The 25,548-nt window shown below is 48.1% G+C and overlaps 1 protein-coding gene across 3 annotated transcripts in view; it reads right to left on the reverse strand.

The window, feature by feature from the left end:
* Positions 1 to 25,548, reverse strand: part of DHX36 (DEAH-box helicase 36) — a 290,388-nt gene that overhangs the window by 249,777 nt on the left and 15,063 nt on the right. For all 3 annotated transcript variants that reach the window (XM_063916103.1, XM_063916102.1, XM_063916105.1), the window contains exons 3-6: positions 21,120 to 21,294; positions 2,955 to 2,993; positions 650 to 820; positions 65 to 144 (exon numbers count right to left, since the gene is read on the reverse strand). In XM_063916103.1, the coding sequence (XP_063772173.1) occupies positions 65 to 144; positions 650 to 820; positions 2,955 to 2,993; positions 21,120 to 21,294 (465 nt within the window). The remainder of the gene's footprint in view (positions 1 to 64; positions 145 to 649; positions 821 to 2,954; positions 2,994 to 21,119; positions 21,295 to 25,548) is intronic.

Genomic DNA, 25,548 nt, shown 5'->3' on the forward strand with positions numbered 1-25,548 from the left:
ATTCATTAAATCTTCACCAGGCAAAGACAATGCTACTCTATCGCTAGTGAAGTACATTGCTTACCTTTCAAGACGGATTTGATAACCAGTGCTGTATCCTTTCCCGCATGGTTCCGCTCGCTCTGCAGCCACACGTTCCGCTACCTACAGGAATACCCTTTTATTATATAGGATATTTTGTAACAATGACAATTAAGGAAAGGTCCCCAGGATTCTAAGATCCTGCGCTAATATTTAATATGATTGCCAGGTTCCCAATCCTAGAGTTGAAGTATTTAATGAGTTGAAAGCGTCATTAGCAGCAAACGGAGGTTACAAAATCTCATAAGGTTTATTGTCTATGTAAAGCAATACATAGGTAACCCTGAACATAAGGATTTAGAGCAATGGATGTTACATAATCAGGCTGTGAGACTCATTACAATATTTAAAGGATTTTCAGCATACAGTCTGTTTCTAAATCTTCAAATGATTAAGTGCAGTTATGAGTAAAGTCTAACGAATGTATGTCAAATGACAGCCTAATAATATATACAGTATAAGCAATAATCTGCTTTCAATGTAACCTTTTGCCCACACCATTCTTTTAACCAAAACAGCTTGTGAAAAACATGATTGTATTTAATATTAATGCTACTGTATATCTTACCGAAATGGCACTAATCCGTCTAGGCTGAGTACACACAACGTGACATGCAGACCCTTTTCCCTTGGCAATATAGTCATCCAGAATAAACTGTGTTACTTGTGTAGTCTTCCCGCATCCAGTCTCACCACTAATGACCAACACTTGGTTGGAATTTATCATGTTAATTATTTCCTGAAAGTGAAACATTAAAAACAACAAATTGTTCATAATGATTAATAAAATCACAATTTATTCCTAATCTATTCAACTCAAACTTTTTTATACTTAAAAACAAATAGGATTATCATCTTTTTGGCTTTGAAATACAAGGCGAGATGTAATAGCGTCAGAGATTGCCAGAGGGGCGGGTTCCCGGCCGATCTCTGACTTTTTTTTTTTTTTTTAAAGCGGCAGTCATTTACAAGGCATGTTTTTGCCTTGTAAATGGCTGACACTTTAAAAAAAATGTCCAAGATTGGCTGGACTTCAACACCTCCAGGAATTACATCTCGCCAACAGTTTACCAAAATATCAGTGTGACTGATTGGTAAGTACAGAAGTCCAGCTGGTGTAGTAAAAGCAATATTCTTAAGAATACTACTTAAGTTATAACATTAAAATCAGCGTCGCTTCCACAAATTTGTTTCCTAACAAGTGGGAGGTCCTTCCAAGTATCCTGAGGTCAGGAGTCATATGCACTGCTACTCATAATGCAGAGACCTGCATCCATTCTGATGGGAGTAACAGTGGCCTATTCTGTTGAATAGGATAGGACAGAAGGAGCCTACTGCACAAAACATGGCTGGATATCTTCTTCTTGAAAAACCCAAAACCAGACACACTCTCTCTATACAAATATGATACTTGGACAGGAGGGGTGTGGATCAACAAATCGACAGTGCCTAGGTCGACAATGTTTAGGTCGACCACTATAGGTCTTCAGTCACTAGGTCGGCAGGGTCTGAAGGTCGACAGGGTTTCTAGGTCGACATGTGCTAGGTCGACAGGTCAAAAGGTCGACATGAGTTTTTTTCTTTTTCTGAACTTTTCAAAGTTTACCGATTACTGTTCCCAATCGTTGTCCACGTGGATCGTAAAGCATGAAAAAGTAAAAAAAATGTAAGAAAAAAAAGGGGGGGAAACTCATGTCGACCTTTTTCCACGTTGACCTTGTTCATGTCGACCTAAGGTGTGTCAACCTTTTTGGTGTCGACCTGGAGTCCGGATACCCTTATGGACATGCTGTGCTGCCCCCAAGCCTACCCTTGACTGTGAATAAATGCTGTGCACATCTATTGAGACGGTGGTGATCCGCAACCACAACTTTTGTCACCGGCAGGTTGGGAAGGTACTGGGCAGGCTGTCAAAGCAAGGCACGGCTAAAAGGGAAGGGTGCATTATGCAGTTTTTAAATCAGGCAGACGTGGCGCCCTGCTAAAACAGTCTAGTGTGAACACTAGTGATGATGAGCAACACATGCATCCAGTGCCTCACAGCACAACGGTGTCAACAAACATGGATTTATGCAGTTGATTCTGTGTTGCAAGTAATACAAACACAAATTACAGATGCTCATTGCTAATGTGACTATATACCCATAGTCATATACCTCTATGTGACTGCACAGTCCCAGTGCTCCATCTGTGAGAGCAGCCATCACCACGAACTGTTACACCTTCCTCGTGCCAGGTGCAGGTGGGTACGGTGCATACGCATAACTCAGAATAGGCTGCAATGCAAGCTACATACCCACAACACAGCCACCCACACAATATTTCTTATACATGGGAATGTCCTCTGCTGTCCAGTTAACACTCACCCAGCTACTGCAGAAAGATAACAGAGTTGCGTACTGGTTCAGACTTGTTTCTAAATACTTAAAGGTGTGGAAGCAGCCAATAACATATGCTAGAAATTACTAGATGTGACTGCCCTGGAACTTGTGACTCAGAATCAGGCTCTAAGGGGTCAATTCAATTAACCACGACGGGCACATTGTGCTGTTGCAGTGGCATTTCAACACCAGCAGCAGCACCAGAGCTCGCACCCTCTGCTGGCTGATTTCTACCGGAAAATTGCTCGGAGCCGTATGGAGCAGTGAGCACTGTTGTGCAAGTGCGGAGCACTGTAAAGTGCAGCCACTGTGGCGATGACTCACAACCGCGAGTTCACTGCGACTAATTGGATTGACCTTTTGTAGGACAGGTCATGATGTAAATCATATTTTGTTGGCGGTGAAAGGGTTCACACTCTGATGTGCAGTAATAAAGAGTACAGAACCACTAAGCAAAGCAATAACAGTACATCATTAAAAATATGTGCTTACCTCTTTCATACTGTAAGAAGGCAGCTTTTTACGAAATCGCTGAAAGTACAAAGAAAAATTAAGTTCACTGAAAAACATTGATATTGTGGCACAAGCTTATAAATGTGATGCATTTCTCCTATATAAGTATAGGAAAACTTTAACAACCCATTACTGGGACTGTATACAATTTGTTTAGTTACTATTTATTTATATAGCACCAGAATAGTCTTCTGCGTTTTACAATTGGGAACAAAACAGTAATACCCCTTTTACACTCGCAGGCTTTGGTCATTCCTGGGAATGTGTCCCGGTATATTTGCCGGGACACATTCCCGGGAATGACCCTTTCACATTAGTGGCCCGAGCCGGCATATTGCCGGGTCGGTGACGTCACCGCTGACTCTACCGGAGGTGGTGCTTGCAGATAATCTTCTCCAAGCACCGCCTCCTCCTATGCAGAGAACTGGTGCCGGGTCACCTTGACCCGGTATACCCGTTCACACTGCACAGCTTCCCGGGACGGTCCCGGATTCAACCCAGGTCGAGACCCGGATTGAAATCCCGGGATGCTCGTCCCGGGAAATTGTCCCTGTACCCTTTTACACTGACAAAAATCCCAGGATGATGCATGTTCACGTGCAAAATCCCGGGATAAAATTGTCAGTGTAAAAGGGGTATAATAAGAGGAGACTGGGCAATAACAGACAGAGAGGTAAGACGGTCTTGCTTGCAAGTTTACAATCTGTTAGGAATAGGGATTTGATGTAGGAGAATAAGTGGTAAATACTGTCATTTGGTCTGGGCAGATTGCAGAGGTTCTTGGTGGTCTGTATGGTCCAGTCACACTCACAGCAATGTGGAATGTAGAAAGAGAACATCTGTAAAGTTACATAGCTACAGTGTGTAAAATAAGTATTGAACACATCAACATTTTTCTCAGTAAATATATTTGTAATGGGGCTATTGTAATGGAATTTTCCCCAAATGTCAGTGATATCCCATGCAATCCACATATGCAAACAAATCAAACCATAGATGTCCATAAATTGTTATGTGTAATAGTGTGAAATGACACAGGGAAAAAGTATTGAACACGCTTACTGACATGTATTTAATACTTCATATAAAAGCCTTTGTTGGTAATGACAGCTTTAAGACGCCTCCTGTATGGAGAAACTAGTCGCATGCATGGCTCAGGTGTGATTTTGGCCCATTCTTCCAGACAAACAAATCTTGAAGGTTCCGTGGGCCTCTTCTATAAACTCTGATCTTTAGTTCTTTCCATAGATTTTTCAATTGGATTCAAGTCAGGTGATTGGCTGGGCCATTCTAGCAGCTTTATTTTTGATCTCTGAAACAAATAAGAGATTGTCCATGGCTGTGTGTTTGGTTTCATTGTCTTGCCAAAATGTAAACCTTCATTTCATCTTCAGCATCCTGGTAGATGGCAGCAGATTTTTATCAAGAGTGTCTCAGTAAAGTTTTCCATTCATCCTTCCTTCAATTACATGTACAAGTATGCCTGTACCGTATGCTGAAAAACAGCCCCACACCATGATGTTCCCACCTCTAAACTTAACTGCTGGTACGGTGTGTTTGGGATGATGTGCAGTGCCATTTCTTCTTCAAACATGGTGTTTATTATGGCATCCAAAGTGTTACATTTTGGTCTCATCTGACCAGACTATATTTCCCAGTATTTCACAGGCTTGTCCAAATGTTGTGCTGAAACTTTAAACGAGCTTCAACATGTTTTTTTCTTCAGCAATGGAGTCTTGCATGGTGAGCGTGCATAGAAGCCACGACGATTGAGTGCATTACTTATTGTTTTCTTTGAAACAATTGTACCTGCTAATTCCAGGTCTTCCTGAAGCTCTCCACAAGTTGTTCTTGGCAGTTGGACAACTCCTCTGATAATTCTTTTCACTCCTCTGTCAGAAATCTTGCGTGATCACCTGGTCATGGGGAGCTTATGGTTAAATGATGTTCTTTACATTTCTGGATTATGGCCCCAACAGTACTCAGTGGAGTATTCAGAAGTTTAGAAATCTTTATGTAACCAATGCCATAAGTATGTTTTGCACCAATAAGGTTGCAAGGTCTTGAGAGAGCTCTTTGCTTTTACCCATCATAAGATTATTTCTTGTGTGACATCTTGAAAATGAGACACCTTTTTATAGGCCTTCAGTTGGGACTGGACCAGCTTATATTCATTTGCACTGACAAGGGGCTGGATTGCTTTCTAATTACTGATTGATTTCAGCTGGAGTCTTGGATTTCCATGTCTTTTTGCTCCTCTTTCTTCATGTGTTCAATACTTTTTCCCTGTGTCATTTCACATTATTACACAAAACTTATTTTATGGACATATATGGTTTGATTTCTTTGCATATGTTGCCTGCATGGGTTGTTACTGACATTTGGTGAAAAACGAGATTTATGGTAAGAATTTACCGTTGTTAAATCTCTTTCTGTGAGGTACACTGGGCTCCACAAGGATAGACATTGGGGTGTAGAGTAGGATCTTGATCCGCGGCACCAACAGGCTCAAAAGCTTTGACTGTTCCCAAGATGCATAGCGCCGCCTCCTCTATAACCCCGCCTCCCTGCACAGGAGCTCAGTTTTTAGTTAACCAGCCCAATGCAGTAGCAGGAAAAGAGACGACAAAAGTTAGTAGCCACATACACCACACTCTCACGACAGGAGAAGTGTCAGCGGCTAATGCCATACCAACCCGAAGAAGCTAAGTGCGTCAGGGTGGGCGCCTTGTGGAGCCCAGTGTACCTTGCAGAAAGAGATTTAACAAAGGTAAGTTCTTACCATAAATCTCGTTTTCTGCTGCGGGGTACACTGGGCTCCACAAGAATAGACATTGGGGATGTCCTAAAGCAGTTCCTTATGGGAGGGGACGCACTGTAGCGGGCACAAGAACCCGGCGTCCAAAGGAAGCATCCTGGGAAGCAGCAGTATCGAAGGCATAGAACCTTATGAACGTGTTCACTGAGGACCACGTAGCTGCCTTGCACAATTGTTTAAGGGTCGCACCACGGCGGGCCGCCCAAGAAGGTCCAACGGACCGAGTACAATGGGCCGTAATGTGAGCAGGAACTGACAGACCAACCCTCACATAAGCATGTGCAATCACCATTCTAATCCATCTGGCCAAAGTCTGCTTGTGAGCAGGCCAGCCACGTTTGAGAAACCCAAACACAACAAAAAGAGAATCAGATTTCCCAATAGAAGCAGTTCTCTTCACATAGATACGGAGAGCCCGTACCACATCCAAAGACCGCTCTTTGGGAGACAAATCAGGAGAGACAAGTGCCGGAACCACAATCTCCTCATTAAGGTGGAACGAAGAAACCACCTTAGGTAAATGTCCCGGACGAGTCCTAAGAACCGCCCGGTCACAGTGAAATATCAGATATGGGGAAATACAAGACAAGGCACCCAAATCAGACACTCTTCTAGCGGAGGCAATAGCCAGCAGAAACGCCACCTTAAGGGAAAGCCACTTAAGATCAGCTGAACCAAGAGGTTCAAACGGAGACTCTTGCAACGCCTCCAGAACCACCGATAGGTCTCAAGGAGCCACAGGCGGGACGTAAGGAGGTTGAATCCGCAAAACACCCTGAGTGAACGTATGCACATCAGGTAAGGTCGCAATTTTTCTCTGATACCACACCGACAAGGCAGAAATATGAACCTTGAGGGAGGCCAGACGCAGACCTAAGTCCAGGCCCTGCTGAAGAAAAGCCAAAAGTTTGGCTGTACTAAACTTGGAAGTGTCATAATTGTTAGATGCGCACCAAACAAAGTAAGAATGCCAGACCCTATGGTAAATCCGAGCAGAAGCCGGTTTCCGGGCCCACAACATAGTTTGAATGACCGCCTCCGAAAACCCTTTAGCCCTCAAGACGGAAGCTTCAAGAGCCACGCCGTCAAAGACAGCCGGGCCAGGTCCTGGTAGACACAGGGGCCTGAACGAGGAGGTCTGGGCGTTGTGGAAGTAGAATTGGACGCTCTGACGAGAGGCCCTGAAGGTCTGAGAACCAGTGCCGTCTGGGCCACGCTGGAGCTATGAGAAGCAGAATTCCTTTTTCTTGCTTGAACTTCCAAATTACCCTGGGCAGGAGTGACACCGGAGGGAACACGTACGGCAGCCGAAACTTCCACGGCACCGCCAGCACATCCACGAATGCTGCTTGAGGATCCTTTGTCCTTAATCACAAGGTTCCGGTCTTCGGAGCGTGCCGAGACGCCATCAGATCCACGTCTGGAAGGCCCCGCCTTTCCACTAGGAGTTGAAACACTTCTGGATGGAGGCCCCACTCTCCGGCGTGTACGTCGTGACGACTGAGAAAGTCCGCTTCCCAATTCAGGACTCCCGGAATGAATATCGCCGATATAGCCGGTGGATGGCGTTCCGCCCATTGAAGAATCCGTGAGACTTCCTTCATTGCCAAGCGGCTTCGAGTGCCGCCTTGATGATTTATGTAAGCCACTGTGGTGGCGTTGTCCGACTGTACTTGAACAGGACGGTTCTGAATTAAATGTTGGGCCAGGTTCAATGAGTTGAAGACCGCCCGCAATTCCAGAATGTTGATCGGGAGGAGAGACTCCTCCTTGATCCACCGACCCTGAAGGGAGTGTTGCTCCAACACCGCGCCCCAACCCCTTATACTGGCATCTGTCGTCAACAGGACCCAGTCGGATATCCAGAAGGGACGGCCCCTGCACAATCGTTGGTCCAGGAGCCACCAGTACAGCGACAGACGGACCTCCGGAGTCAATGAGATCATGTGAGATCTGATCCGGTGAGGCAGGCCGTCCCACTTGGCCAGAATCAGCCTCTGGAGGGGGCGAGAATGGAATTGAGCATACTCCACCATGTCGAATGCTGACACCATGAGGCCCAGCACCTGCATCAACGAATGTATCGACACTTGCGGACGAGAGAGAGAGCAACGAATCCTGTCCTGAAGCTTCAGGACTTTCTCCTGAGACAAGAACAACCGCTGGTTGTGAGTGTCCAGTAGCGCTCCCAGGTGCCACATGCTCTGAGCAGGGACCAGGGAGGATTTCTTCCAGTTGATGAGCCACTCGTGGGCTTGCAGAAACCGGACAGTCAGATCTAGGTGACGTAGGAGAATTTCTGGGGAATTTGCCAGGATCAACAAGTCGTCCAGATACGGTAGGATCCTGACCCCTTGACGGCGGAGTACCACCGTCATCACCGCCATAACTTTGGTGAAGACTCGCTGAGCCGTGGTTAAACCAAAAGGTAACGCCCGAAACTGGTAATGGAGGTTGCCAACCGCAAACCTCAGGTATTGCTGATGCGACACTGCTATAGTAATATGCAGGTAAGCATCCTGTATATCCAGGGAGACCATATAATCCCCAGGTTCCAAGGCCAGAACGATAGAGCGAAGTGTTTCCATACGAAACTTGGAGACTCTCACAAACTTGTTCAATGCCTTGAGGTTGAGAATGGGCCAGGAGGACCCATTCGGTTTCGGGACTAGAAACAGCGGAGAATAGTACCCCTGGCCTCTCTGAGCAAAAGGCACCTGTACTACCACTCCTGTGTCCGGGAGGGTCTGTACCACCGAATGAAGAGTCTTTGCCTTTGTCTGGTCCGAAGGGACGTCTGTCAGGCAAAATCGATGAGGGGGACGGTTTTTGAAGGCTATGGCGTAACCTCGAGTGACGACTTCCCGTACCCAGGCATCTGAAGTGGTCCTCAACCATTCCTGGGTATACTGGGTATACCCTAGAAGCCGGCCCCCACCTGGGGTCCCCCAGGGGAAGGCCCGCCCCGTCATGCGGCAGGCTTATCGGTCTTGGAAGCTGGCTGACGGGCAGTCCAGGCTCTTTTGGGCTTTGGCTTACCAGGTTTGGAAGTGCGGGCCTGTTTGTGGTACGCCTGATGTTTTGCTTTACCTGAAGGACGAAAGGAAGTACTTTTAGCCTTCGGCACAGAAGGAGCAGTACTTGGCAGACAGGCTGTTTTGGCAGTAGCCAAATCAGCCACTATCTTATTTAAGTTCTCCCCGAACAGGATATCTCCCTTGAAAGGGAGTACCTCCAGGGTTTTTCTAGAATCCAGATCCACAGACCAGGATCTCAGCCACAATATCCGGCGAGCCAGGACTGACGTAGTAGAAGCCTTGGCTGCCAGAACACCAGCATCAGAAGCCGCCTATTTAATATAGTGTGAAGCTGTGACAATATATGACAAACATTGCCTAGCATGGTCAGAAGAGATTTCAGCTTCCAACTCTTGAGCCCACGCTTCAATAGCTTCTGCAGCCCATGTCGCTGCAATAGTGGGCCTTTGCGCAGCACCCGTGAGGGTGTAAATCGCTTTCAGACAACCCTCCACACGTTTATCCGTAGGCTCCTTCAGAGACATGACGGTAGTGACAGGTAGAGCTGAGGAAACCACCATCCTTGCCACATGCGAGTCCACTGGAGGAGGTGTCTCCCAATTTTGAGAGAGCTCTGGCGCGAGGGGATAGCGAGCCAGCATCTTCTTGTGAGGCATGAACTTCTTCCCTGGATTTTCCCAGGATTCCTGACGTATATCCACCAGGTGATCAGAATGAAGTAAAACTTGTTTAACCACCTTCCGACGCTTGAATCTATCTGGTTTCTTAGGAGGGACGGATGGCTCGGGATCATCCGTGATCTGTAGGATCAACTTAATAGCTTCCAATAGGTCAGGAACATCCACTTGTGAACCACCATCCCCATCAGTATTATCTGTGTCAGAATCTGTGGGGTCAGTGTAAGCGCCATCTTCATCAGACGAGGTGTCAGTGACAGCAGTAGATTGTGAGGAAGTAATGGCCCACTTAGAGGACCCCTTGGTCGTAGGCGAGCGAGGGTCAGACTTCTGAGTAGTCAGTGACTGGTTCAATTTAATCGCGGGGACCATATACGGTTGAACCGGTATGGGAGGTCCCATAGGGGGCGTTAGTTTAGTAACTAGGGTATTCAGAAGTGTGGAGAAAGTAGCCCACGGTGGGTCATTATGGACCCCCATTGCCACAGTCCCACTGGGGGGCAAAGAGTGTACCTGTAGCGTAGGGAACCCAATCCCGGTATTGGGATTGGCGGGATACCGGTATTTGGGCCCAAAAATGCCGGGATTTGAATCCCGGGATTGGAGCATCCAATCCCGGGATTCACGGGATTACATTGCGCATGTGCGGGAGGGTGGGTGTGTAAGTAATACTACTTACTATTAGGCGGGCGGCAGCTATAAACGCTGAACGCGGCGGCATTTCAAATGAAGCGCCGGCCTTCAGCCAATCAGAGCTGGCGGACCGGCAGCCAATCAGGGAAGCTACCGCAGCAGCGGAAGCCAATCAGGAGCGACTGCTGCGGCTGCTTCCCTGATTGGCTGCCGGTCGCCAGCTCTGGTTGGCTGGCGGCCAGCGCTTCATTTGAAATGCCGCTCTGTAAACAATAGATATAACACTGCATAGTAAAGACTGGATGTATATCACAGGGTACTTGTACCAGATAGCCCTAACCAAATGAACGGTTTCTTAACTATCACTGTCTAAGAGACATGTAGAATACTTAAGTGTCTTGTAAAGGCACAGCGCTGACTATCAGGCGGCTTTACAAAGGAGGATTTGCCCAAGCAGTCCCAGGAACAGTGTAGCTGAGAGAAATGGCGCCCAAACACTGACTGGGAGTGAGGGAGAGATAGATATGCAGCTCCAGGGCGGGAACATTTACTGTAAATGGCGCCCAGGGGCTCGGGGAGGGGCTACAGGTCTAAAGCCTCATCCCCCTACTGGACTTAACCACCGGTACTGCGGGCCAATTTAAAATGGTTTATAAGAGAAACCTGACCTGTACCCTTGCCCTGGTGATCTAGTGCGATCGCCTGTACTGCCACAGTGTCCACTCCAGCGTGCGCGGCCCGCCTCCCACCGACCGCGCTGGATCACGATACAGCGTGGGTCCCGCGAACGGGAACCACTTACCACCTCCCGAAGCGCGGCTACGCGATCCCGGAGAGCCCCAGCCGTGTGTGTCTAACTTGAAGAAAACCGGAGCCTCCTGCTGTAGGTACCCGGTAACCAGGGAACGGGAGTGTACAGCGCCGCTGGGGAAAGCTGGAGCTGCAGCAGGGAATTTCTCCTGACATCCACACTCTGCTGCTGCCCTTGTAGTCTTCACTTTACTTCAAAAAAAAGCTCTTCTTAGGGCTGCCTGGAGCAGCCCCTCTGTTATGTGCCTGCTATTAGCAGCACCAACTACAAAACTGAGTTCCTGTGCAGGGAGGCGGGGTTATAGAGGAGGCAGCGCTATGCATCTTGGGAACAATCAAAGCTTTTGAGCCTGGTGGTGCCTCGGATCAAGATCCTACTCTACACCCCAATGTCTATCCTTGTGGAGCCCAGTGTACCCCGCAGCAGAAATTTAATTATGATAGCCCCATTACAAATATATTTACTAAGAAAAATGTTGATGTGTTCAATACTTCAATACATAGAAAAAATTGTGTGAGGAAAGAGCAATTTGTTTTTCAACTGCTCAAAAGCTTTCAGGCTGCCAGCTGCCATCTGTATCTAACTGGCCTCAACTGCAAATGCTTTTTCCCCAGGCTACAGTGTCCTGCAACAAGCGCAAACAAGGAGTAGATGCAGTGCCGTTTCTTGCGGCGGGCGCTCGCGTGCAACCGCATGGGGCGCCCGCCGCGGTACTTCTTCAGCACTAAACCCCCCCTTCCCTCTCCTCCCGAGTGCCCAGCTCAGGGGGCGGGGTTTCGCGGAATGATGCGTTTGCGTCGTGACGTCACGACGCAATCGCGTCATTCCGCAAAACCCCGCCCCCCGAGCTGGGCGCTCGGGAGGAGGGAGAAGGGGGAGCCAAGCCGGCCGGGGCCGCGCAGACGAGGGAGAGGCGGCTGAAGAGCGGGAAGAACCGCTTCAAATGTAAGTCAGCCCCTCTCCCTCTCTCCCCCCCCACCTGCCGTACTGTGTAAATTGGGGACACCTGTCTTCGGAATGTGTAAAATGGGGACACTTGCCTGCCGTAATATGTAAAATGGGGACGCAGTCTGCCGTGATGTGTAACATGGGGACAAGTGCCTGCCGCAATGTGTAAAATGGGGACACTTTCCTTCCGTACTGTGTAAAATGGGGGCACTTTCCTGCCGCAATGTGTAAAATGGGGACACATGCCTGCCGCAATGTGTAAAATGGGGACACTTGCCTGCCGTACTGTGTAAAATGGGGACACTTGCCTGCTGCAATGTGTAAAATGGGGACACTTGCCTGCCGTACTGTGTAAAATGGGGGCACGTGCCTGCCGCAAAGTGTAAAATGGGGGCACTTTCCTGCTGCAATGTGTAAAATGGGGACACTTACCTGCCGCAATGTGTAAAATGGGGACGCTTTCCTGCCGCAATGTGTAAAATGGGGACGCTTGCCTGCCGCAATGTGTAAAATGGGGTCGCGTGGCTGCTGTAATGTGTAAAATGAGGCCTTTTTTTTTTTTTAATCCTGTGGTGGCCGTGATGATGAGATCAGATGAGGCCACGCCCATCTTAAAGCCATGCCCATTTTAACGAGGCCACGCCCCTTGGCGGGAGCGCGCGCATGGTTTTCCTCTTTATATCTATGGGGAGGGGGAGGGGGGGGGGGGCATTTTTTCTTATGTGAATATGGGGGGGGGGGGGGGGGGGGGCATTTTTAAATCTCGCACTGGGAGCCAAATTGGCTAGAAACGGCCCTGAGTAGATGCAATTTCCCACAACAACATACAGGTTTCCTAATGGTTGTCCGGCAGTCCAGCTGTCAGCCTGATATGCCTGCCTGAGAACTTTGTTACATCCAGGGGTCTGTCCATTAGAGATTATAAATTATTAAAATAGGTCAAATAAATTCCTAGAATAGACAGAAAATAAGATTTTACTCACCGGTAAATCTATTTCTCGTAGTCCGTAGTGGATGCTGGGAACTCCGAAAGGACCATGGGGGGATAGCGGCTCCGCAGGAGACTGGGCACAACTAAAGAAAGCTTTTAGGTCACCTGGTGTGCACTGGCTCCTCCCACTATGACCCTCCTCCAAGCCTCAGTTAGGACACTGTGTCCGGACGAGCTGACATAATAAGGAAGGATTTTGAATCCCGGGTAAGACTCTTACCAGCCACACCAATCACACCGTATAACTCGTGATACCATACCCAGTTTAACAGTATGAAAACAACTGAGCCTCTCAACAGATGGCTCAACAATAACCCTTTAGTTAACAATAACTATGTACAAGTATTGCAGACAATCCGCACTTGGGACGGGCGCCCAGCATCCACTACGGACTACGAGAAATAGATTTACCGGTGAGTAAAATCTTATTTTCTCTGACGTCCTAGTGGATGCTGGGAACTCCGAAAGGACCATGGGGATTACACCAAAGCTCCCAAACGGGCGGGAGAGTGCGGATGACTCTGCAGCACCGAATGAGAGAACTCAAGGTCCTCCTCAGCCAGGGTATCAAATTTGTAGAATTTTGCAAACGTGTTTGCCCCTGACCAAGTAGCAGCTCGGCAAAGTTGTAAAGCCGAGACCCCTCGGGCAGCCGCCCAAGATGAGCCCACCTTCCTTGTGGAATGGGCTTTTACCTTTTTAGGATGCGGCAGTCCAGCCGCAGAATGCGCCAGCTGAATTGTGCTACAAATCCAGCGAGCAATAGTCTGCTTAGAAGCAGGAGCACCCAGCTTGTTGGGTGCATACAGGATAAATAGCGAGTCAGTTTTCCTGACTCTAGCCGTCCTGGAAACATAAATTTTCAAGGCCCTGACTACGTCCAGCAACTTGGAATCCTCCAAGTCCCTAGTAGCCGCAGGCACCACAATAGGTTGGTTCAAGTGAAAAGCTGATACCACCTCAGGGAGAAACTGGGGACGAGTCCTCAATTCCGCCCTATCCATATGGAAAATCAGATAAGGGCTTTTACATGACAAAGCCGCCAATTCTGACACACGCCTGGCTGAAGCCAAGGCCAATAACATGACCACTTTCCACGTGAGATATTTTAGATCCACGGTTTTAAGTGGCTCAAACCAATGTGATTTTAAGAAACTCAACACCACGTTGAGATCCCAAGGTGCCACTGGAGGCACAAACGGGGGCTGAATATGCAGCACTCCTTTCACAAACGTCTGAACTATAGGTAGTGAAGCTAGTTCTTTCTGGAAGAAAATCGACAGAGCCGAGATCTGTACCTTAATGGAGCCTAATTTCAGGCCCATAGTCACTCCTGCTTGTAGGAAATGCAGAAATCGACCCAGTTGAAATTCCTCTGTTGGGGCCTTTTTGGCCTCACACCAAGCAACATATTTCCGCCATATGCGGTGATAATGCTTTACAGTTACATCTTTCCTGGCTTTAATCAGCGTAGGAATGACTTCCTCCGGAATGCCCTTTTCCTTCAGGATCCGGCGTTCAACCGCCATGCCGTCAAACGCAGCCGCGGTAAGTCTTGGAACAGACAGGGCCCCTGCTGCAGCAGGTCCTGTCTGAGCGGCAGAGGCCATGGGTCCTCTGAGATCATCTCTTGAAGTTCCGGGTACCACGCTCGTCTTGGCCAATCCGGAACCACGAGTATTGTTCTTACTCCTCGTTTTCTTATTATTCTCAGTACCCTTGGTATGAGAGGCAGAGGAGGGAACACATAAACTGACTGGTACACCCACGGTGTCACTAGAGCGTCCACAGCTATCGCCTGAGGGTCCCTTGACCTGGCGCAATATCTCTCTAGTTTTTTGTTTAGGCGGGACGCCATCATGTCCACCTGTGGCCTTTCCCAACGGTTTACCAACAGTTGGAAGACTTCTGGATGAAGTCCCCACTCTCCCGGGTGTAGGTCGTGTCCGCTGAGGAAGTCTGCTTCCCAGTTGTCCACTCCCGGAATGAACACTGCTGACAGTGCTAAGACGTGATTTTCCGCCCATCTGAGAATCCTTGTGGCTTCTGCCATCGCCATCCTGCTTCTTGTGCAGCCCTGTCGGTTTACATGGGCGACTGCCGTGATGTTGTCTGATTGGATCAGTACCGGCTGGTTTTGAAGCAGAGGCCTTGCCAGACTTAGGGCATTGTAAATGGCCCTCAGTTCCAGAATATTTATGTGTAGGGACGACTCCTGACTTGACCAAAGTCCTTGGAAATTTCTTCCCTGTGTGACTGCCCCCCAGCCTCGAAGGCTGGCATCCGTGGTTACCAGGACCCAGTCCTGTATGCCGAATCTGCGGCCCTCTTGAAGATGAGCACTCTGCAGCCACCACAGTAGAGATACCCTGGTCCTTGGAGACAGGGTTATCAGCCGATGCATCTGAAGATGCGATCCCGACCACTTGTCCAAGAGGTCCCACTGAAAGGTTCTTGCATGGAACCTGCCGAATGGAATTTAGCTTCGTAAGAAGCTACCATTTTTCCCAGGACTCGTGTGCAGTGATGCACCGATACCTGTTTTGGTTTCAGGAGGTCTCTGACTAGAGATGACAGCTCCTTGGCTTTCTCCTGCGGGAGAAACACTTTTTTCTGTTCTGTGTCCAGAAACATCTCCAGGAACAGTAGGCGTGTGGTAGGAACCAGCTGTGACTTTGGAATGTATAGAATCCATCCGTGCTGTTGTAGCACTTCCCGAGATAGTGCTACTCCGACCAACAACTGCTCCTTGGACCTCGCCTTTATAAGGAGATCGTCCAAGTACGGGATAATTAAAACTTCCTTTCTCGAAGGAGTATAATCATTTCTGCCATTACCTTGGTAAAGACCCTCGGTGCCGTGGACAGTCCCAACGGCAGTGTTTGGAATTGGTAATGGCAATCCTGTACCACAAATCTGAGGTACTCCTGGTGAGGATGGTAAATGGGGACATGTAGGTAAGCCTCCTTGATGTCCAGGGATACCATGTAATCCCCCTCCTCCAGGCTTGCAATAATCGCCCTGAGCGATTCCATCTTGAACTTGAATTTTTTTATGTATGTGTTCAAGGATTTCAAATATAAAATGGGTCTCACCGAACCGTCCGGTTTCGGTACCACAAACAGTGTGGAATAGTAACCCCGTCCTTGTTGAAGTAGGGGCACCTTGACTATCACCTGCTGGGAATACAGCTTGTGAATTGCCTCTAGCACAGTCTCCCTGCCTGAGGGAGTTGTCGGCAAGGCAGATTTGAGGAAACGGCGAGGGGGAGACACCTCGAATTCCAGCTTGTACCCCTGAGATACTACTTGAAGGATCTAGGGATCCACCTGTGAGCGAGCCCACTGATCGCTGAAATTTTTGAGGCGGCCCCCCACCGTACCTGGCTACGCCTGTGGAGCCCCCGCGTCATGCGGTGGACTCAGAGGAAGCGGGGGAAGAATTTTGATACTGGGAACTGGCTGACTGGTGCAGCTTTTTCCCTCTTCCCTCGTCTCTGTGCAGAAAGAAAGCGCCTTTTACCCGCTTGCATTTCTGAAGCCGAAAGGACTGTACCTGATAATACAGTGCTTTCTGGGGCTGTGAGGAAACCTGAGGTAAAATTTTTTCCTTCCCAGCTGTTGCTGTGGATACGAGGTCCCAGAGACCATCCCCAAACAATTCCTCACCCTTATAAGGCTCTATGTGCCTTTTAAAGTCAGCATCACCTGTCCAGTGTCAGGTCTCTAATAACCTCCTGACAGAATGGACATTGCATTAATTCTGGATGCCAGACGGCAAAATATCCCTCTGTGCATCCCTCATATATAAGACGACGTCTTATGTTCACAAAATAGTATCCCTGTTTGACAGGGTTACAGACCACGCTGCAGCAGCACTATCTGCAGGTCTCAGTCTAGTACCTGAGTGTGTAAATACAGACTTCAGGATAGCCTCCTGCTTTTTATCAGCAGGTACCTTCAAGTGGCCGTATCCTAAGACGGCAGTGCCACCTTTTTTGACAAACGTGTGAGCGCCTTATCCACCCTAGGGGATATCTCCCAGCGTAACTTATCCTCTGGCGGGAAAGGGTACGCCATCAGTAACTTTTTAGAAATTACCAGTTTCTTATCGGGGGAACCCACGCTTTTTCACACTTCATTCACTCATTTGATGGGGGAACAAAACACTGCCTGCTTTTTCTCCCCAAACATAAAACCCTTTTTTAGTGGTACTTGGGTTAATGTCAGAAATGTGTAACACATTTTTTATTGCCGGGATCATGTAACGGATGTTCCTAGTGGATTGTGTATATGTCTCAACCTCGTCGACACTGGAGTCAGACTCCGTGTCGACATCTGTGTCTGCCATCTGAGGGAGCGGGCGTTTTTGAGCCCCTGATGGCCTTTGAGACGCCTGGGCAGGCGCGGGCTGAGAAGCCGGCTGTCCCATAGCTGTTACGTCATCCAGCCTTTTATGTAAGGAGTTGACACTGTCGGTTTATACCTTCCACCTATCCATCCACTCTGGTGTCGGCCCCACAGGGGGCGACATCACATTTATCGGCATCTGCTCTGCCATCACATAAGCCTCCTCATCAAACGTGTCGACACAGCCGTACCGACACACCGCACACACACAGGGAATGCTCTGACTGAGGACAGGACCCCACACAGCCCTTTGGGGAGACAGAGAGAGAGTATGCCAGCACACACCAGAGCGCTATATAATTTAGGGATTAACACTATATTGAGTGAATTTTTCCCAATAGCTGTTTGTATATACAATATTGCGCCTAAATTTAGTGCCCCCCCTCTCTTTTTAACCCTTTGAGCCTGAAAACTACAGGGGAGAGCCTGGGGAGCTGTCTTCCAGTTGCACTGTGAAGAGAAAATGGCGCCAGTGTGCTGAAGGAGATAGCTCCGCCCCTTTTTCGCGGACTATTCTCCCGCTTTTTTATGGATTCTGGCAGGGGTAATTACCACATATATAGCCTCTAGGGCTATATATTGTGGTATTTTTGCCAGCCAAGGTGTTTTTATTGCTGCTCAGGGCGCCCCCCCCTAGCGCCCTGCACCCTCAGTGACCGGAGTGTGAAGTGTGTATGAGGAGCAATGGCGCACAGCTGCAGTGCTGTGCGCTACCTTGGTGAAGACTGATGTCTTCTGCCGCCGATTTTCCGGACCTCTTCTTGCTTCTGGCTCTGTAAGGGGGACGGCGGCGCGGCTCCGGGACCGAACACCAAGGCCAGTTCCATGCGATCGATCCCTCTGGAGCTAATGGTGTCCAGTAGCCTAAGAAGCCCAAGCTAGCTGCAAGCAGGTAGGTTCGCTTCTTCTCCCCTTAGTCCCTCGCTGCAGTGAGCCTGTTGCCAGCAGGTCTCACTGTAAAATAAAAAACCTAATTATATACTTTTTTTCTAGAAGCTCAGGAGAGCCCCTAGTGTGCATCCAACCTCGGCCGGGCACAAAATCTAACTGAGGCTTGGAGGAGGGTCATAGTGGGAGGAGCCAGTGCACACCAGGTGACCTAAAAGCTTTCTTTAGTTGTGCCCAGTCTCCTGCGGAGCCGCTATCCCCTCCATGGTCCTTTCGGAGTTCCCAGCATCCACTAGGACGTCAGAGAAAAAATAAGATTTTACTTACCGGTAAATCTATTTCTCGTAGTCCGTAGTGGATGCTGGGGACTCCGTAAGGACCATGGGGAATAGACGGGCTCCGCAGGAGACATGGGCACTTTAAGAAAGAATTTGGATTCTGGTGTGCTCTGGCTCCTCCCTCTATGTCCCTTCTCCAGACCTCAGTTAGGGAAACTGTGCCCGGAAGAGCTGACAGTACAAGGAAAGGATTTTGGGAATCCAGGGTAAGACTCATACCGTCTGCAGTGTCAGAATCGGTATTCGTATCATCCTGCATGATCTGCGCAAGAGCACGTTTATGTGACTATACAGCGGGGAGTCCTGATGTACCAGAACTGGGCCAGACTGCCATAGAGTTCTGTAAAGCCTGAGTTGCAGATTCATTCTGTGCAACCCTATTTGAAATCTGAGAAATCATAGATTTGATAGAGGATAACCACTCAGGCTCCCTTGCTGCAATCTGCGCTAAACCAGTGCCCTCCTGATTACATGGAATGGGATCATCCTGAGAGGACATATCCTCTGCAGCATATGACACAGAGTCCCTGGACATTGCTTAATGGAGACCACAGACACTCCACACACACACACAGGGGAAGACAGAGTTTCACCCCCAAGAATGGCAAGAGAGACACAGAGATTGGAGCCAACCAACACACAGCGCTTTTAATGTAAAGAGAGACCCCTACCAGCGCTGACTGTGCACCTTAATAGGTTACACAGTCTTTATGTAGCCCCCCCCCTTCTACAACCCCTTGGTACCGTGAGAGATAGCTGGAGTTGCTGTGGAGGGACTTGCTCTTCCTGGACAGCGCTGTGCAGGCAGGAAAATGGCGCTGAACGCTGCTGGGTCCGCTCTGAGAAGCTCCGCCCCCAAAATTGAGCTGTCTTTCCACTCTTCATAGGATTATACTGGCCTGAGGATTTATGCTGGCTGAGATCCCGGGCCCCCAGACAGGCTGTGTGACCAGTGTAGGGTGTAGGCGCTGGCTCAGGGCGCCACTCACAGCGCCGCACAATGTACCGCTGAGCCTCCGGAGTGCAGTTAATACTGCGCTTCTACCCTGAAGCCGCAATCTTCACACTGGACCCAGCTTGCTAGGGGGGGTCGGTGACTCACTCGCCACTGATCTTCAGCTCTGTAAGGGGGTGGCGGCATGCTGCTGGGGTGAGCGATCCTCTATGGCGGGGAGCGATCTATCCCCTCTGGAGCTCAGTGTCCAGTCAGCGGAGATAGTGGCTCATACCCCGCAGGGCGGACACTACTCCCCCCTTAGTCCCCCGAAGCAGGGAGGCTGTTGCCAGCAGCCTCCCTGTAAAATAATAAACTCGAAACTAAACTTTACTAGAGAAACTCTGGAGAGCTCCCCTAGCTGTGACCGGCTCCTCCGGGCACATTTGCTAAACTGAGTCTGATAGGAGGGGCATAGAGGGAGGAGCCAGCCAACACTCTCAAACTCTTAAAGTGCCAATGGCTCCTGGTGGAACCGTCTATACCCCATGGTACTAATGTGGACCCCAGCATCCTCTAGGACGCAAGAGAAAAATGGCCGCCGGTGCGCGCTGAGCCGCCGGGGCTGCTGTGAGCTGAAAGCCCAAGTCGGGAGGAAGCTCCGCCCCCCGTTATGGCACACAAGTTACAACTAAGCGGCACCAGCGTTAGCGTAGGGAGCCCTGAATACTCCGCCGGCAATGTAAGCCGTGGCCGGGGGTAATACTTACCGCTGCCGTGCTGCCAATCAGACTGTGCTGATGGAGTGGCCCCGACACGCGCTGCAAGCAGTGGTGTCCGGCCAGTCTCCAGAGAGGATGTCTCTTCAGCCGTGGGACCAGCCCAAGCCGCACGCAGCTGCCTTGGTACCCCGTCAGCAGCTCCTGCAGTGCAGACTGGCAGAGGCAGAGCTGCCAATCTGTGTAAGCAAGTTTAAAATAATAATAAAAAAAAAAAATCTACAAGAGAAGTCCCAAGAGTGACCAGCTCACTTGGGCACAAATTAAAGACTGGCTTGGAGGGGGGACATAGCAGGGGAGGAGCTAGCCACATTGTTGAAATGTAAAGTGCCAGCTCCCAGATACTGCCTACTATATCCTCACTGTAACTGCTCTCCAGTGTCCCCTAGTGGATGAAGGAGAAATTGAGAAAAAGATGCGGGCGCATGTGCAGCGCCCGTCCTGCGCATGCGCCATCATTTTCTTCGGGGGGGCCGCAGAAAATGCAATCGCCTCTGCCTGTCAATCAGGCAGAGGCGGTCGCGGGGGGGGCGGACAATGCTCCGTTTCCAGGGAGGAGACAGAGCGTTGCGGGGGCGGTGCGGTGCGAATGGGGGGCAGAGACGGGCAAATGGGGGCGTGATCGCGGCGGCTGAATGTCACACGCAGCAGTCGCCGCGATCGGGAAGATGGCGGCAGGCCTCCTCCGGGCGCAGTTAAGCTGCACTGGCAGGAGACTTCCTTAGTTTCTGCGGCCCCCAGCATGCGATCCAAAGGATTGCAAGTTCTGCTAATTAGCAGAATTTGCAATCCTTAATGAATTAGGCCCAATGTGCCCATCTCCTTCTTCTGTACATATGAATTGTATTGACTACTACTATTAAAGCAGTAAAATAATTACCTGCATTTCAATGTATCTGTAATCTTTCTTTTCTTCCAGCAGTTCTTCTTTAAGTTTTCGATCCAAGTCTGTGCTTGCTTTATTTTCTCTAAGAACACACACTGGTGCATCGTCATCATCCCAGGCGTCTGGCTCAGCGCCTCCTATCTCTTTCAGTTGAGGAATACAGCTATTTCTGAAAACAGAAATGTTCAAACACAAAGAGGTAAATTTATGAAGGTGGGAGTTTTTTTAGAACTGCTAATGTTGCTCACAACAACCAATCAGATTCTCCTTAACATTTATCTATCTGCTTCTAGAAGATAATAGATCAACATCACCAGTTCTAAAAAAAAAAACTTCCACCTTAGTAAATTTACCCCAAAGTGTCTGCCCACTGCTATATAAAATGCTTGAGCTACAAAAACAGGTTGTGCATAGGCACACATCAGATGTTATTGACCAAAACTAGAAGTAACAAGCTAAAGTTATCCTTGGATATTATTGCATCTTCTGGCTAAACAAAACCATTGCATTTACATTACACTTTTTCTGTGAATTTAATATTTTCTGGGTAGAGACCTTTCTCTAATAAGCAGAGAATGCCACATGTATGTAAGAATTCACTGAAAATAGGTTGCTAAATTGATTATTGATTTATAAGTCACCACAAAGCTCCACAGTGCTGTACAATGGGAAAGACAGAACATACATGTAACAAAAATATGCAAGGTAAACCAAATAAATGCAGATATGAAAACAGAGGGTGCGGAGGAGCCTGCTCATGAGGCAGGTTACATTTTAATTGGAAGAGAACACAGCTGAAACACTCAGAGTGGAGATTACTTTAAGGGTGCATAGTGCATGGAGCATTCAGTTGGTGTGAGTAGAGATGGGTTTAAAGATTTGTAGGCTGTGAGAGAACTAGACCTTTACTGAAATTATCTGGCTATCAGGGACAATGAGAGGGGGCAAAGTGGGTACTAATTACACATGCCAGGGCTTAAGTTGCCCGGGTTAGCTGTGATGGGGGAAGGCAGTCCCCATCCTTTGCATACATAGGGGTATATTCAATTGAGGTCGAAAACTGCCGTCTGTCGAAAAGACGGCAGTTTTCGACTTTTTACGGTCGAATCCTGATTCGACCTATTCAATATTTAGCAAAATTTTTCGACAAGTCGATAAATTCGACTTGTCGAATAGCACTGGATCGGCGGAATAGCTGCCGATCCACGTGTTTTTGTCGAAAACGGGGCCAAATCCGACAGGTTTTGGCCCCCTTTTCGACCATCTCAGTCCGACATCAAAATGATGTCGGACTGAGATGCGAACCCGGAGGAGGCGAGGGGGGGAAGACGGGGGTCAGCCGGCGGACATACAGGCAGATCAGCGCTACAGTAGCGCTGCAGCTGGATGTCACTGAACCGCCCGACCTCACGGCAGCTTCAACCCGGCTGCAGCACGCTGCTGGAGCAGGATGGAAGCTGCCGTGAGGTCGGGCGGCTGAGTGACATCCAGCTGCAGCGCTAATGTAGCGCTGATCTCCCTGTATGCCCACCGGCTGTCCCCCCGCGGCTCGCCCACCTTCTCCTCCTCTGGGTCCCATCATTAATTCGACTTGAAAAAGTTGAATTAAAGATGGGATTGAATAGGGGTTGTCGGATCCATTCCGACAAATATATGTCGGAATGGATCCGACTTTAATTGACTATACCCCATAGTAGTTTACATTCATTTTTCTTTTCAAACGGGCATGGCCATGACCCAAAATTCAGTCACGACTCTCCCATCAGCAAGATCCATTGTTGCTATCTACGGCCCTGTTGGCTATATAATCATATTTGTGGGCTCATCTATGAAGTCTTAATGAAATGACATACAGATGTAGCCACCTTTATCTTGACTGATTCTCCGCCTAGACGGACGTTTAGTCATGCTAAGGCGATAGCTTAGCTTGCTAAGTTTAATCACAGGCAGGCGCGTTGAGGCGATTCTAGATACTCAGCATGCATTACACATCTCCACCACTGGGTGGCTAATGCTCCACTAATCCAGTACTTTCGATCATATAGCGGCGGATTGATCTACAGCTCTGGCAAATGGTCAGTGACGACTGTAATATTTATAGATGGTGACCAATGGTCAGACGGTTAGAGTTCTCAATATAAATAAATAGTTTATACATACACAAACGAACATGTTAAAACACTTGTGTATGCAGATGCAAGATTGTGTATGGAGACGCAAATAATTGTGTAAAAGGAAGTATGTACAATGCATAAACACTGTGCTTTTGAAATACATGTACAGTATGAGCGTCCGAGTTCCTGTGACATTCACTTTATTATTATTTTTTTTCTTTGTTATACATTCAATGGAAGGGTGCACACAGGTTTCACATAAATCTTGTCTTGTAACCTGATCGAAACTCCCTACCTGTCTACTGCATGAACTGTGCAGGCTCCCAGGGGGGAAGGGGAAAGTGGGATGGGGGTAGGGTGAGGAAGTGGAAAATACCGTGTTTAAAGAACGGGCCATTGCTGAAGGAGCGTCAGAATCCCCTAGCTAAAATACACAGGGTCGATAGGGATAAGCGCATGCACATAACGATACACCAGACCCCATCACATCACAAAGTGACAAAATGTCCAAGGCACATGAACCCCCGTTTTGTAGAATTATGTGCATAGACCTCGCTTAACCCTATTGCCCCTGTGTATTTTAGCTAGGGGATTCCGACGCTCCTTCAGCATTGCCCCGTGACCTACAAAATCTGTGCTGTTACTTGCTCCATAGCCGAGGGCCTCCATGGGGCAAGGAGGCACAGGCGGTAGCCATTTCAATTGAGTCTGCCCTGCTACAGAATTGTATGTTTACCGTATGGGGCATAGAACCTTAACAGTACAACGGCATCTGCAGCTCTGCCCTGGTTTATGTGAATAACTCCCTCCCTGTCTACTGCATGACCTGTGCAGGCTCCCAGGGGGGAAGGTCGATGGGCTAGTGGCAGGCGGTGGAAAATACCGTGCTTTTGAAATGCAAGTACTGTATGAGTCCGAGTCCCCAGTATGTTCTGCTAGTGTACTAATTAGCACGAACAGCTTGTAATGTACAGTGGCAAGTTTAATCTTTCTATGTATAATGGAGAGATAAAAGCTCCTCCATAAGTTCCTAGATGCCAAATCACCGTCCTTAGTATCTCTGTACAGTATGTTCTACTAGAGTACTAATTAGCACGAACAGCTTTTAACTGGATGCCAAATCACCGTCCTTAGTATCTCTGTACAGTATGTTCTATTAGGGTACTAATTAGCACGAACAGCTTGTAACATACAGCGGCAAGTTTAATCTTTCTATGTATAATGGAGAGAGATAAAAGCTCCTCAGTAAGTTCCTGGATACCAAATCACCGTCCTTAGTATCTCTGTACAGTATGTTCTATTAGGGTACTAATTAGCTGTTTTTGCTAATTAGTACCCTAATAGAAAATACTATACAGAGATACTAAGGACGGTGATTTGGCAACCAGTCACTTACTAAGGAGCTTTTATCTCTCTATATTATACATAGAAAGATTAAACTTGCCGCTGTACGTTACAAGCTGTTCGTGCTAATTAGTACACTAGTAGAACATAGTGTACAGAGATACTAAAGACGGCAATTTGGCACCCAGAAATTTAGGGAGGAGCTTCTATCTCTCTCCATTAAACATAGAAAGATTACAATGGAGAGAGATTAAAGCTCCTCCCTAAGTTTGTGGATGCCAAATCACTGTACTTAGTATCTCTGTACAGTATGTTCTACTAGTGTACTAATTAGCACGAACAGCTTGTAACATACAGTGGCAGGTTTGATCTTTCTATGTATAATGTAGAGAGATAAAAGCTCCTCCCTAAGCTCCTGGTTGCCAAATCACCATCCTTAGTTTCTCTGTATAGTATTTTCTATAAGGGTACTAAGTAGCACGAACAGCTAATTAGTACCCTAATAGAACATACTCTACAGAGATACTAAGTACGGTGATTTGGCATCCAGGAACTTACTGAGGAGCATTTATATCTCTCCATTATATATAGAAAGATTAAATTTGCCGCTGTATGTTACAAGCTGTCCGTGCTAATTAGTACCCTAATAGAACATACTGTGCAGAGATACTAAGTACGGTGATTTGACATCCAGTTAAAAGCTGTTCGTGCTTATTAGTACACTAGTAGAACATACTGTACAGAGATACTAAGGATGGTGATTTGGCATCTAGGAACTTAGTGAGGAGCTTTTATCTCTCCATTATACATATAAAGATTAATCTTGACACTGTACGTTACAAGCTGTTCGTGCTAATTAGTACACTAGTAGAACATAGAGTACAGCGATACTCTGGACGGCAATTTGGCATCCAGGAATTTAGGGAGGAGCTTTTATCTCTCTCCATTATGCTTAGAAAGATTAC

This window comes from Pseudophryne corroboree, chromosome 4, assembly GCF_028390025.1.
Source record: "Pseudophryne corroboree isolate aPseCor3 chromosome 4, aPseCor3.hap2, whole genome shotgun sequence".
NCBI classification, from domain to species: domain Eukaryota; kingdom Metazoa; phylum Chordata; class Amphibia; order Anura; family Myobatrachidae; genus Pseudophryne; species Pseudophryne corroboree.